The sequence below is a fragment of the Zootoca vivipara genome, chromosome 2 (assembly GCF_965207765.1).
Source record: "Zootoca vivipara chromosome 2, rZooViv2.hap1.1, whole genome shotgun sequence".
NCBI lineage: Eukaryota > Metazoa > Chordata > Lepidosauria > Squamata > Lacertidae > Zootoca > Zootoca vivipara.
Window position 1 is genome coordinate 107,138,766 of NC_142584.1, and position 14,462 is coordinate 107,153,227.

At 45.7% G+C, this 14,462-nt stretch overlaps 1 protein-coding gene across 1 annotated transcript; it reads right to left on the reverse strand.

Moving 5' to 3' along the window:
* Window positions 1–26: 26 nt before the first annotated feature.
* On the reverse strand, window positions 27–10,614 carry LOC118081063 (uncharacterized). Its single transcript, XM_088662468.1, has 6 exons — window positions 10,008–10,614; window positions 9,611–9,691; window positions 7,837–7,932; window positions 5,584–5,783; window positions 1,888–1,985; window positions 27–652 (listed from the first exon to the last, which is right to left on the reverse strand). The coding sequence occupies exons 1-6, from the start codon at window positions 10,612–10,614 to the stop codon at window positions 508–510; spliced, it is 1,227 nt and encodes a 408-aa protein (XP_088518594.1). The 3' UTR covers window positions 27–507.
* Between the last annotated feature and the right edge of the window lie 3,848 nt (window positions 10,615–14,462).

A 14,462-nucleotide genomic window follows, 5' to 3' on the forward strand; every position in this document is an offset into this window, starting at 1 on the left:
GTTTATGGACAATATAATACAAGTGGTTGAAGATCCAAAATACTATAAAGCAATATTTATTAGAAAGTTTTGTTACAAAGGAGCTGACGTTAAAAAATTAGAAATATTAATTTTCTCTCTTTAGCGTTACATTCATAATCTACGTGTTCCTCCGTGGAGCTCAAGGCAACAAACAGGGTTCTTCCCCACCCCATTTCATCCTCAAAACCCTGGGAGGTAGGTTAGTCTGAGAGACAGTGTCTGGGTCCAAGGTGTCGTGGCGAATTCCGTCGCTGAGCGGGGATTTGAACCCTGGTCTCGCAGGTCCTAGTCCAACACTCTAACCACTACAGCAAACTGGCTCAGCGCTGTCATGTGCTGGAGTTCCTAGCCGTGCTTAGGATGGTATCCTACCCGGTTCATCAATTTGTCACCTTGGCTCCTTATATTCTTGACTTGTAGCCCGAGGAGTAGGTATATGCATGGATGAATTGACTCACTCACTCCAGCTCTCCTCCAGCGTTTGGGCTACAAGGCCGATAAACAATTAGGACTTGTACATGCGGAAGGTTTGCTGCAGATGCAAGGAAGTTCTGTGTGGCAGCCAGAGGCAGAGGCTGTGGCTTTCTCGTCGAGATGGACACATTCCCCACCTGTGTCTGCGATTCTGAGCCTGCAACACAAAGCATCACAAACCTGTGCCAAAGTGGCAGGCACATATCTCAAGATGATAATTCTTCCGGCTTTTTCTAAAGTCTAGCACAAAGATAGTGAGGTTGTGGGTGGGAGGAAAAACCTGGCAGACTAAAATAAAATGACCCAGAAAAGGATGGAGACGTAAGCAGAGTTTAATAAAAGGAAACAAGCTCATCGTTGAAACATCTCCACTGAAATGGTTTAAGGCTCTGCAAGCTGATTTTCAGGCAGCTGATGACCAACATCAACAGGCCTCAATCACTTGTCATAATTGTGGCTCATACAATTTTTCAGGTTTTCCCTCTATCTAAGGTTGCAGCCGTCAGCATATCATAAATGCGTCAAGATTATTGACACCACAGCAAAAATAACAAACAAATCCCTATACAGTCTGCTGTTGCTTTCTTATTTTAAATATTGTTAATAAATCCATCCGTTGCTTGGACCAATTGTAGGGAAAAGTGATCTATGAAAGAAACCAAACTATGAAAGATAAAGGGAACTATTTACCTACAGAGATTCAACGAAACAGAGCTTACGGTCATACCTCGGTTTACAACCGCCTCGGTTTACAAACACCGTGGACCCATCTGGAACGGATTAATTCACTTTCCATTACTTTCAATGGGAAAGTTTGCTTCAGGTTAAGTACGCTTCAGTTTAAGTACTCCGCGGACCGTCTGGAACAGATTAATCCACTTTCCATTACTTTCAATGGGAAAGTTTGCTTCAGGTTAAGTATGCTTCAGGTTAAGTATGCTTCAGGTTGAGTACTCCGCAGACCCGTCTGGAACGGTTTAATCCACTTTCCATTACTTTCAATGGGAAAGTTTGCTTCAGGTTAAGTATGCTCCAGTTTAAGTACAGACTTCCGGAACCAATTGTGGTTGTAAACCGAGGTACCACTGTATTTGGTATTTTCAGGTGTGGGGCACCTGACTTTAAGTTGCGCATAAATTTTGACATCTTAATCAGAATTATACTGGGAAGAATAACAATAAAAATAACAATAATAATTTAGTATTTATACTCCGCCCATCTGGCTGGGTTTCCCCAGCCACTCTGGGCGGCTACCAACAGAAGTATTAAAATACAATAATTTATTAAACATTAAAAGCTTCCCTAAACAATCGCAGAATCCACCCTGTTAACAGTGAATTGGAGACTTTTTAGTTGCTGATGCCTCAGCACTGAAAACTGAAAGGGACTCACGTTGAATTTTCTCCATTTAGCCATTTCCAGGGTTGACCTGGGTCTCTTCTGAGACCAATCCAGAAGTAATGTGGTCCTGTGAGATGCTTCACAAACTCCTTTGAAGACCAGAGGAAATGGATGTTAGAATTCTGCCCTGCGCTATTCACAGATAAGCACTTCAGCAACTAAACTCACAAGCACACCCCAACATGTCAGATGAAAACGTCAGCAAGCACACCTGGATGATGATAAGAGCCATATATATATGCATTGATTTCAATACATTCAATGGGGCTTACTCCCTAGCATGTGTAATGCAGAGGTGGGCAAACTTTTTTTTGCTTTCAAGGGCTGCATTCCCTTTGGGGTAATGCCTTGAAGCCACATGTTTGTTGTGGGTGGGGAGAAAGCCAATGGTCATAGAATCATAGGGTTGGAAGATACCAGAAGGGTCAACTAGTCAAGAGACTGTGATCTATTCCCAGTATAAAAAAATCTGGCAATGATGTACCCATTGTCATTGGAGGGAGGGGCGTGTGTGGGGTGGGTGGATTGCCCAGAATTGTTGAGCGTTTTTTTAAGGAGGGAAGTGCTCAGAGTTGTTGAGCTTTTGGGGGGAGGATTTCACAGTTTTTTTAGGTCTCCCCCCCCCAATAACTTTTTGTACATGATAAGAATCCCATGATCTACCAAGGTCAGCTGGGGATCTACCAGTAGATCATGATCTACTGGTTAGACATCCAGTCCAACCCCCTGCAAAGCAGGAATCTCAATTAAAGCATCCACGACATATGGCCATCCAATCTCTGCTTAAAAACCTCCAGGGAAGGAGACTCTGCAACCTCACCAGTGCCACCCCCTTCTCCCTGTTTCCAACACCCTTTTCTCTTTTCCCATCCTATTCTTCACTTCCCAGCAGCTGCCATGGTGTATACAGTGGTAGCTAAACCTATAAACCTCCAGCTCATGGACCCAACTAGGCCTTGCCCGGGTCCTAATTTCCCCATGGCTCTGTTTGGCCCAACCACCTCCACCAGTGTGCCAGTGTGGTGTAGTGGTTAAGAGCGGTAGACTCATAGTCTGGGGAACCGGGTTCACGTCTCCGCTCCTCCACATGCAGCTGCTGGGTGACCTTGGGCTAGTCACACTTCTCTGAAGTCTCTCAGCCTCACTCACCTCACAGAGTGTTTGTTGTGGGGGAGGAAGGGAAAGGAGAATGTTAGCCGCTTTGAGACTCCTTTGGGTAGTGATAAAGCGGGATATCAAATCCAAACCCTTCTTCTTCTTCACCTGTTCTATCCTTGGCTTTATCATTGTTGGCACCTGCAGCAGAGCCCTGTGCCTTTGCTCCCCAGCTGCCAAAGTTGCCCACAGGCGGTCAGGATTTGAACTCTTGGCCAGATCCATGTTATGATTTTGTCCACCGAGCTGCTAAAGCGCGGGATATGAATCATGTGTCTGCTTTTACTGTGAGAAAGGAAGCTGTGTTATCTCCCTTTCTCCCATGTGATGTTTTTCTGTACTCTTTACTTTCGCTTCTGGTCTAAGACGAACTGGAAGCAACATGCACAGCTCTGAGAGCTGGGTAGCAGAGAATGGACTTTGTATATAGCCCACAATGAAGTAGTTTTAATTCTACTTGATGGCTCTTTATTACTTGTGTGTGTTGACAAAACCGTAAGTGAGCTGGAAAGGAAAGGAAACGATGTTTAGCGTTGGAAATAATGTCCGGATATTGTGGGAGATTTGCAGTTGTTTTTCTGCTGCTCCAGAGAAGCGGACATAGAGCAATGTGGGATGGAACACTGGGGCAGACAAGTCACAACAGTTCCTAGAGTTTCCACTAACAGGAACTCACCTGGAGGGACACCTGACTACAGGTCAGTTCCTGTCCCCTCCTGATATGCAGATGAGATTAGCTGATTTGAGCCCTAGCCTGCATTCACTCGCTCTCTTAGCTACTTCCTCCTTCGATGAGGACACATCTCCAGAGAATCTCTAGTTAGGATGGTTCTCACTCTAGGCCTGCAGCCAAGTGTGAGACCACATGGAGTCTCACTTTACTAAGTAGACTCTAGATGTATATATACTTGTAACTTTTCTAAGCAAGCCTGCCTTTCTGAGATTATGCTGTAACTCAGGATGAAACTGTAAGTAAACTCTATCTTATTTTATAAACACTGTGTTGTGTACTTCTTTTAAGAGGGACAAAGGGGACCTTTGCCGGGAAGTGTAATATTGAAGTATAAAGAAGTTATATATTGTTATAGAGGTTCTAGCGAACCTAACGCACATGCTTTGCTGCGCACAAAAGGGGAATGTCACTCTGCTGATATTGGAAGCTTGCTAACACAAGCTTGGATAGGATCTATCTAATAATATATCCTAATCCACATCCCTAACATTCCCACAAGCAATGGATTCAAACTACAAGAAAGAAGATTCCACCTAAACATTAGGAAGAACTTCCTGACAGTAAGAGCTGTTCGGCAGTGGAATTTGCTACCAAGGAGTGTGGTGGAGTCACCTTCTTAAAATGAGCCTGCATTTTAAATTTTAATATTGTATTTTAATTAATTGCTTTTTATGTTTTATTGTAATTTTATTGGTGTTAGCCACCCTGAGCCTGGTTTTGACTGGGGAGGGCGGGGTATAAATAAATTATTATTATTATTATTATTATTATTATTATTATTATTATTATTTGGAGGTCTTTAAGCAGAGGCTTGACAGGCATATGTCAAGAATGCTTTGATGGTGTTTCCTGCTTGGCAGGGGGTTGGACTGGATGGCCCTTGTGGTCTCTTCCAACTCTATGATTCTATTCTAAACGGCAGCCAGGAATGTGTACAGGGCAATGCTTCAGCTCTGGGGCAGACTCGCCGCTAGCCCCAGGCCAGCATTTGCTAACAATCCACTCCCCACCCCACACCCCCGCCTGCTCCTTACACACACTTATTAGAGATTATGCCTTGTTGAACTCAGTAGGATTTACTTCTTTTTCTGCAGAATAATATTATGACATGTCATATGAACCAGGAGTTTAGTGACCCACCTTTTTAAAAAAAACAAAGCAGTACTAGGAGTAGGAAGGTTTAAGCAGAGAAATGACAGGATTGGGGTTTTTATAAAAAAAATTTTTTAAAAAATGATGCATAGATGTATTTTTATATTATGTTGGAAGCCGCCCAGATTGGCTGGGGCAACCCAGTCAGATGGGTGGGCTGTAAATAAATTACCGTATTTTGTCCGTGTGTAAGACTAGGTTTTTTCCCTATAATATAATGTCAAAAATTAGGGGGTGTCTTATACTCTGGGCCATCTCCCCCCCTATTTTCTTAAATCTGAGTCCCCCAAAATAGGGGGCATCTTATAGACGGAAAAATACGGTGTTGTTATTATTTTCCATGTGCCATGCGCTTTCCCCCCTGCTGGGTTCCCAATGTGGTAAACAAAGATCTGGGGGAAAGTGAAGCTGAGTGGAAAAACAGCTGGCAAGGAGGAAAGGTTATATATATATATTTCTTCCCGTCATTTCTCCAGATTGTCTCCAACACCAGTGTCACTTTGCCCTTAAAAAGCGGCCTCTGAAATTCTGCATGATCTTCTAGGTTACGGTGTGTAGTTAACTTCATAGATAAGGCGGCTCATTTCATCCTGCTGCCTAAGAGGGGACGAGCACCACCGCTTGGTGCCCAAGGGCCCCTCTCTTACCTGCTCTTCACTTCCAATCCTAGCCAAGGAGGCATTGTGTGACTTGCAGTAGCTGCTGCTGGAGTTCCAATTCATTTTCATCTTCGAAAAGTGATAGCACTTTCCCGCATAGCCAATCCAGCGATGTGGACATGGTGGACCGCAGAGTGCGGAGGGAACCAGCCGATGACCCGGCGGCTCAGCATCTCTGGGGGCTGTCACTGCGGAAGGAAAAGAGAACTGGGGCAAGCTGCCCAATCCACCCATTTGGAGAGGCATACACAGAAACTACGATGAATAAGATTACAGGTGAAACTTGGAAAATTAGAATATCGTCGAAAAGTGCATTTATTTCAGTAACGCAACGGAAAAGGTGAAACCAATATATGAGATAGATGCATGACATGAAAAGCAAGATATGTCAAGCCTTTATTTGTTGTAATTGTAATTATTTGTCGTTAGGCGGGTCAATTATAAATGGAATGTAATTAATGAAATGTAATAGTGATGTTTATTTTTGTAACTATTTGTTTTATTACTGTGGAATTTCCAAGAGAAAGCATTTGTAAAAAATAAAAGGAAAAAATAATAAGTTGCATTACTGAAATAAATGCACTTTTCGACAATATTCTAATTTTCCAAGTTTTACCTGGATTTCTTCTAATATTTTTTTTTAAAAAATAATAAGTTTGTTGATCATGTTGGTGGGGAGTTGTGGTCCCCAGGTTGCCTCCTATATTGTTGCTTCAACAGAGAGTGACCAGGTGTGATATGGTTAATGGTTAATTTTATTTATTTAAAATATACTGTATGTATATAGCACTGTTCATTAAAACAACAACACCAGAGCAGTTTATGGTTCTATGCAAAATCATACAGTAAAACCCATATGAAAATGTTAAAGTACTGTAAAATAAAAACCCAGCTAACTCTTATGGAAAGATGAGTTCTTTATTGCCCGTGTAAGCCTGACATGCATTCAAAAGTTGAAACAGAAGGCAAAATTAACTGGAAAGCTCAGGAGCTAAGAAGACAAAAAGTTCTAGAAAGAATGGGAAATTTTATAATTTATTTAGGAGACCACTGTAAGCAGATGAAAACATTAGCAGGATTCCAATCACACTTGTAAGGGAACAAACACTATGGACAATTTACGGTAGATGGATATAAAATGTGGATAATGGGATGATGTGCAGTTCTAAATGTTGACATTAGGACCTATGAAGGGGATGGGGCAAGTCTCAAGATTCAGAGAAATCTCTTTATATGGATATGTAGTTGGTTTTGCTTTCAATTTACATTTGTAAAATCAAATTATTTTTAAAATAATAATAATAATAATAATAATAATAATAATGGTAATGTTGAAACGGAAGGTATCTGCTGAATCTCTATTGGCAGTGTTTTACTGGGCCAATGACACTAAAGGTTACTGTGGAGTCACCCTCTCAACAGACCTAGAGTGGCTCCATTATCAGTCACCCTCTTGACAGCAGTATAGCTGCTGCTTATCTGGACGCTGAGAAGGTGGCAAGGTCAGGACTGTGCAGGAGGGTCATATAGGCTCTGCTGGTGCATCCACACTGATCTGACCTCACCACCATACCACCCTCTAACCCTCTGGCTAAGCACCTCTGTCTCTCCAATGCCAGATGTTCCCACCTGTGGCCAAAGCACATGGTATTGATGCATAGCTGCCAAGTTCCTCATTGAAAAATAAGGGATCAGCAGCACTCACCCAGCGGAAGTCGCTACGACCTCCGGTGCCGGCTGCCCATGTCCGCGCACCGAAAATCACTTCTGCGCATGTCTAGACATGTGCAGAAGCGATTTTCTTTAGGTACCCAGACATGGGCAGAGCCGCGCGGCACCAGAAATTGGTTCTGCGCTGCCCAGGCATGCGCAGAGGCGATTTTCGGCGGAGCCTCCCTGGCCCATAGCTGCCAAGTCTCCCATTTTTGTGGCCAGCAGGGGAATCCGGTAAATTTATGGGCTTTTTAACAATCCGGGGTCATGGCAGGAAACGGATTTAAATCTGGGGGTTTCCCGCGAAAAACAGGAGACTTGGCAGCTATGCATCGGTGTGTCCTTGTAGGAATATGGATCATTGAATGACTGCTTTGGGGCAAGGCTGTCAAGACATGGCAGTGGCTGAAGCCAGGCAATAGCCTAGGTTCTGATTTTGAGAAGCTGGCTGAAGGCATGCAGCTACATCAGACCCAAGAGGGAAGAGAAAAATCTTAAGGGAGTAACACTGAGGTTCAGAAAACTTACCTGCTATAATAGTAATGGTAAGCGTGATGACCAGGAAAACAAGGATACCTATGAGAATATCTTTAACTGATCGGTATTTCCAGATCTTGGGAGGTGCTACAGCACAAGGAAAAAAAAGAACAGGTAAATTCATAAGCATTTGTGAGAACTTAGGAAGAGCAGGCTGGATCAGGCCTCCTTATAAGGGATCATGGGGGAAAGGGAATTCCTTTTACTTCCCCAGCAAAAAAACCAAACACTGGATCTACTTAATCTACTCAGCTCATTCATTCTGGCTGAAAGGCAGAGCAGAGCAGAGCAGAAGAATCTTTACTTGCATTAGCCACTAGCCATAGCAATAAAATAAAATGTACTGAAGATAGAGGTAAAAACTTAACTATAGAAAATACTTTTTGGGGTTTATATCAATAATCAAATAACAGATCTTATTCTAATTGCTCCCACTAAAAACCTTGCCGTTTTTGCTGTCACCTGATCTGGCCAAAAGGTGAGAAAGCTTTTAAGCATTACTGTATAGTGAAGGGGAAACAGAGATTCGTTTTATACAGAATGGCTTGGAAGATGAAACACAGATAGAAGAAGAGGCAAGCAATTCCTGCACTGCTTCTTGCAGTGAGGACTTCAAAACCGTGAGTATTTTGACCGGAACCAACTGGGACAAGGAGAAATGAGAAGAAAGCAGAATGCTGGGTAAGCATGTATTAAAGGGCAGCAGGGCAAACCACACTTGCAAGAGAAGGAGGTCTACGGCAGCGTTTCTCAACCGCTGTTCCGCGGCACACTAGTGTGCCGCGAGACGCTGGCTGGTGTGCCGCGACGTGCAGCGACGAGAAGGTCGATTTGCATTGTCACGTGCCTGGCGGCCGCCAATATTCAACACTCACCCGCCGGACGGCTTGTGAAGCCTTATTACAGGAGATTGCAACCAACACAGCAATTGGCAAGTGTTTCTTACAGTCATAATTATAGTCAATATAGGGCGGCACAGAGTTAATTTTTTTAACTTTTTAAATGGTGGTGTGCCTCGTGATTTTTTTCACGGAACAAGTGTGCCGTGGCCCAAAAAAGGTTGAGAAACACTGGTCTACGGTACAAAGTGAGGCATACCAGGGGCGTAGCCAGGATGAAAATCAGGGGGGGCAAGGGGCGGGGCCACAGTGGGGCAAGGAAAGCTCCCATCTCCCTTGCCAGTTTTCCCTCCTCCCCCTCCGCGATCGGCAGGGGCGAGGAGGCGCCAGTATCAGCCCGATTTCGGGCTGCTCCGACTCCCTCCTCCCCCTCCGCGATCGGCAGGGGCGAGGGGGAGCCAGGATCAGCCCGAAATCGGGCTGCTCCGACTCCCTCCTCCCCCTCCGCGATCGGCAGGGGCGAGGGGGAGCCAGGATCAGCCCGAAATCGGGCTGCTCTGATCCCCTCCTCCCCCTCTGCAATCGCCGGGTTGCCTGGCTTTCCCTCCGCCCGCTCCACAGCCAGCCAGGGAGAAGGGAGACGGCACCGGGCGGGCAGCGGGGCAGGCTGGCCAGCAGCCCTGCTTCTAGGGGGGGCAATTGCCCCCTCCTGCCCCCCTGCCTACGCCCATGAGGCATACATCTGAGCAGACATGCCCTGAAGGCAGTACTGTATTAGGAAGAGCAAAAACCGTAGCCTCACAGGCAGAGACCAGTGCAATGCAGAGCTATAAGCAGGTCTTGAAGCCAAAGGGCTGCCATAAAGAAGCCAAGTGGTTAGGCGGCACCTGCAGGAACAAAGACTTGGAGCGAGGGAATGCCCTTACCTGATGCCTCCTTTTGCTCCTTTTGCGGGTGTAGAGAGTTCAAATGCTCTTCCTCAGATTCCGACCTGGCTTCCATCTTTCCTGTAGCCATAAAAAGACTGTGCTTTCACTCCTCTCAAGGAAAACTGCGTAGAGTGGGAAGGTACCTCGAGAGTCATCTAGTCCAACCCCCTGCAATGCAGGAATGTCGCCACTTGTTTCCCCAACCAATTTGAAACCATACCGGACCCTGCTTGGCTGTGCAAGGGGATCTTCGCAAGGTTCTTAAGCAGAGGTTGGGTGACCATCTGTCCTGGATGCTTTAGCTGAGATCGCAGGGGGTTGGACTGGATGACCCTCGGGGTCCCTCCCTTCCAACTCTAGGATTCTATTATTCTTCACACCGTGGCTAACTCACCTCCACCACGCGCAATGCAACGACACCCCCCTCCCCCAATCGCAGCTGGCGGCCGCCGCGTGGAGACCCCCGCGTTCCCGATTCGTTGGTTTTTAACCGCCGTACCTGCAGAGGTTGGTCCGTGCTCTGCACGCGCTTTCTGCAAGAGCAAAACCGACGGGAAATGTTTGGAGGAGCTCTGGGTAGCACCCGCGGCAATTTGAATTTGTGCGCAAAGGAAAGTGGCGTTCCGGATTCGCTGCAGCTGTCTTCCAATTGCAGCTCTCTTCGTCAGCCTTTGATAGGAGGAGCTCCAGGGCGGCGGTGGTGGTGGAGGAGAAGTTGGCGCAGCGCGCTTTGCCACCAAGCAGGGGTGCTCCCCTCCGCCTTCTCTTTGCAGGCTGCTTGGCGGCTCCAGGGCGCGCAGCACAGGGGAGCGAGCGAAGTGCTGGCCGCCTCTGAGCGCCTTCCATTTCGGCCAGGAGTGAAAATCGACCCTGACTACAAGGCACCCTGACGCCCAGAAAAGCGCACGGGCGGGCGGATGGGGAACGAATGGGAAGCGCTGATCTCCCCTCGCCTTGCTGTGCGTTGGGTGGCAGATCTCGCAGCGCTGTGCAAGAAGCATTCTCGCCCAAGTAGTTTGTGTGTCTTTCTGTGTGTGTGTTTAAGTAACCTGGGGGGTCTCTCTCATTGCTGGACTGCAGTTCTCAACACCTGCCAAGGGCTGCTGGGAGTTGGAGTCCAATCGCATCCCAAGCTCACAGAGGTCCCCCCCATCTGACGACAGACTTGCCTCTTTGGGGAAATATGGGTTCCACGTGTGTGTGTGGCTGTGTGTATGTGTTAGTAATGAGCTTGGTCCTTTATTCAGTGTCATGTGTCCCTCTACTTTTGCAGACTCCTCCAGCTATGGGAACCAGTGTGGGGTGGGGGTTAGAGCGCTGGACTATTTCCTTGACTGAGTCAAGGATGGGGAGTTACTGCAGTGAAAACCATTATAGCAGTACAGTGGCACCTTGGTTCTCAAACTTAATCCGTTCCGGAAGTCCATTCCGAAACCAAAGTGTTCCAAAACCAAGGTGCACTTTACCATAGAAAGTAATACAAAACGGATTAATCCGTTCCAGACTTTTAAAAACAACCCCCGTAAAACAGCAATTTAACATGAATTTTACTATCTAACCAGACCATGGATCCATAAAATGAAAGCAATAACCAAGGTAAAGGGACCCCTGACCAGTCGTGACTGACTCTGGGGTTGCGCCGCTCATCTCGCGTTATTCGCCGAGGGAGCCAGTGTACAGCTTCCAGGTCATGTGGCCAGCATGACAAAGCCGCTTCTGGCGAAGCAGAGCAATGCACGGAAACGCCGTTTACCTTCGCGCTGTAGCGGTACCTATTTATCTACTTGCACTTTGACTTGCTTTCGAACGGCTAGGTTGGGAGGAGCTGGGATCGAGCAACGGGCAAGCCCTAGGCTCTCTGGTTTAACCCACAGTGCCACCTGCGTCCCAATAATCAATGTACTGTTGTTGTTGTTGTTGTTTAGTCGTTTAGTCGTGTCCGACTCTTCGTGACCCCATGGACCATAGCACGCCAGGCACTCCTGTCTTGCACTGCCTCCCGCAGTTTGGTCAAACTCATGTTCGTAGCTTCGAGAACACTGTCCAACCATCTCATCCTCTGTCGTCCCCTTCTCCTAGTGCCCTCCATCTTTCCCAACATCAGGGTCTTTTCCAAGGATTCTTCTCTTCTCATGAGGTGGCCAAAGTATTGGAGCCTCAGCTTCACGATCTGTCCTTCCAGGGAGCACTCAGGGCTGATTTCCTTAAGAATGGATAGGTTTGATCTTCTTGCAGTCCATGGGACTCTCAAGAGTCTCCTCCAGCACCATAATTCAAAAGCATCAATTCTTCGGCGATCAGCCTTCTTTATGGTCCAGCTCTCACTTCCATACATCACTAGTGGGAAAACCATAGCTTTAACTATACGGACCTTTGTCGGCAAGGTGATGTCTCTGCTTTTTAAGATGCTGTCTAGGTTTGTCATTGCTTTTCTCCCAAGAAGCAGGCGTCTTTTAATTTCGTGACTGCTGTCACCATCTGCAGTGATCAAGGAGCCCAAGAAAGTAAAATCTCTCACTGCCTCCATTTCTTCCCCTTCTATTTGCCAGGAGGTGATGGGACCAGTGGCCATGATCTTGGTTTTTTTGATGTTGAGCTTCAGACCATATTTTGCGCTCTCCTCTTTCACCCTCGTTAAAAGGTTCTTTAATTCCTCCTCGCTTTCTGCCATCAAGGTTGTGTCATCTGCATATCTGAGGTTGTTGATATTTCTTCCGGCAATCTTAATTCCGGCTTGGGATTCATCTAGTCCAGCCTTTCGCATGATGAATTCTGCATATAAGTTAAATAAGCAGGGAGACAATATACAACCTTGTCGTACTCCTTTCCCAATTTTGAACCAATCAGTTGTTCCATATCCAGTTCTAACTGTAGCTTCTTGTCCCACATAGAGATTTCTCAGGAGACAGATGAGGTGATCAGGCACTCCCATTTCTTTAAGAACTTGCCATAGTTTGCTGTGGTCGACACAGTCAAAGGCTTTTGCATAGTCAATGAAGCAGAAGTAGATGTTTTTCTGGAACTCTCTAGCTTTCTCCATAATCCAGCGCATGTTTGCTATTTGGTCTCTGGTTCCTCTGCCCTTTCGAAATCCAGCTTGCACTTCTGGGAGTTCTCGGTCCACATACTGCCTAAGCCTGCCTTGTAGAATTTTAAGCATAACCTTGCTAGCGTGTGAAATGAGCGCAATTGTGCGGTAGTTGGAGCATTCTTTGGCACTGCCCTTCTTTGGAATTGGGATGTAGACTGATCTTCTCCAATCCTCTGGCCATTGCTGAGTTTTCCAAACTTGCTGGCATATTGGGTGTAGCACCTTAACAGCATCATCTTTTAAAATTTTAAATAGTTCAGCTGGAATATCATCACTTCCACTGGCCTTGTTATTAGCAGTGCTTTCTAAGGCCCATTTGACTTCACTCTCCAAGATGTCTGGCTCAAGGTCAGCAACCACACTACCTGGGGTGTACGAGACCTCCATATCTTTCTGGTATAATTCCTCTGTGTATTCTTGCCACCTCTTCTTGATGTCTTCTGCTTCTGTTAGGTCCTTACCACTTTTGTCCTTGATTATGGTAATCTTTGTACGAAATGTTCCTTTCATATCTCCAATTTTCTTGAACAGATCTCTGGTTTTCCCCACTCTATTGTTTTCCTCTATTTCTTTGCATTGCTCATTTAAGAAGACCCTCTTGTCTCTCCTTGCTGTTTTTTGGAAATCTGCATTCAGTTTCCTGTATCTTTCCCTATCTCCCTTGCATTTTGCTTGCCTCCTCTCCTCCGCTATTTGTAGGGCCTCGTTGGACAGCCATTTTGCTTTCTTGCATTTCCTTTTCCTTAGGATGGTTTTCATTGCTGCCTCCTGTATAATGTTACAAGCCTCCATCCATAGTTCTTCAGGCACTCTGTCCACCAAATCTAAATCCTTAAACCTGTTCCTCACTTCCACTGTGTATTCATAAGGGATTTGATTCAGATTGTATCTTACTGGCCCAGTGGTTTTTCCTACTTTCTTCAGTTTAAGCTGGAATTTTGCTATAAGAAGCTGATGATCTGAGTTACAGTCAGCTCCAGGTCTTGTTTTTGCTGACTGTATAGAACTTCTCCATCTTTGGCTGCAGAGAATATAATCAATCTGATTTCGATGCTGCCCATTTGGTGATATCCATGTGTAGAGTCGTCTCTTGTGTTGTTGGAAGAGAGTGTTTGTGATGACCAGCTTGTTCTCTTGACAGAACTCTATTAGCCTTTGTCCTGCTTCATTTTGAACTCCAAGGCCAAACTTGCCAGTTGTTCCTTTTATCTCTTGATTCCCTACTTTAGCATTCCAATCCCCTGTAATGAGAAGAACATCCTGCTTTGGTGTCATTTCTAGAAGGTGTTGTAGGTCTTCATAGAATTGTTCAATTTCACTTTCTTCAGCACCGGTAGTTGGTGCATAAACTTGGATTACTGTGATGTTAAAAGGTCTGCCTTGGATTCGTATCGAGATCATTCTGTCATTTTTGAGATTGCATCCCATTACAGCTTTTGCCACTCTTTTGTTGACTATGAGGGCCACTCCATTTCTTCTACAGGATTCTTGCCCACAGTAGTAGATATGATAGTCACCCGAACTGAATTCGCCCATTCCCTTCCATTTTAGTTCACTGATGCCCAGGATGTCGATATTTATTCTTGTCATCTCATTTTTGACCACATCCAGCTTACCTCCATCCATGGTTCTTACATTCCAGGTTCCTATGCAATATTTTTCTTTACAGCATCGGACTTTCCTTTCGCTTCCAGGCATATCCGCAACTGAGCGTCCTTTCGGCTTTGGCCCAGCCACTTCATCAGCTCTGAATCTACT

Excerpts from the sequence above, each read along its gene's own strand:
- LOC118081063 (XM_088662468.1), bottom strand. The coding sequence starts at position 10,614 with ATGCTTCTTGCACAGCGCTGCGAGATCTGCCACCCAACGCACAGCAAG. Across the intron at positions 9,692-10,007 it reads TTGCATTGCGCGTGGTGGAG|GAAAGATGGAAGCCAGGTCG; the intron begins GTGAGTTAGCCA and ends TTATGGCTACAG. Across the intron at positions 653-1,887 it reads CTAAATGGAGAAAATTCAAC|GCTCAGAATCGCAGACACAG; the intron begins GTGAGTCCCTTT and ends TTTGTGTTGCAG.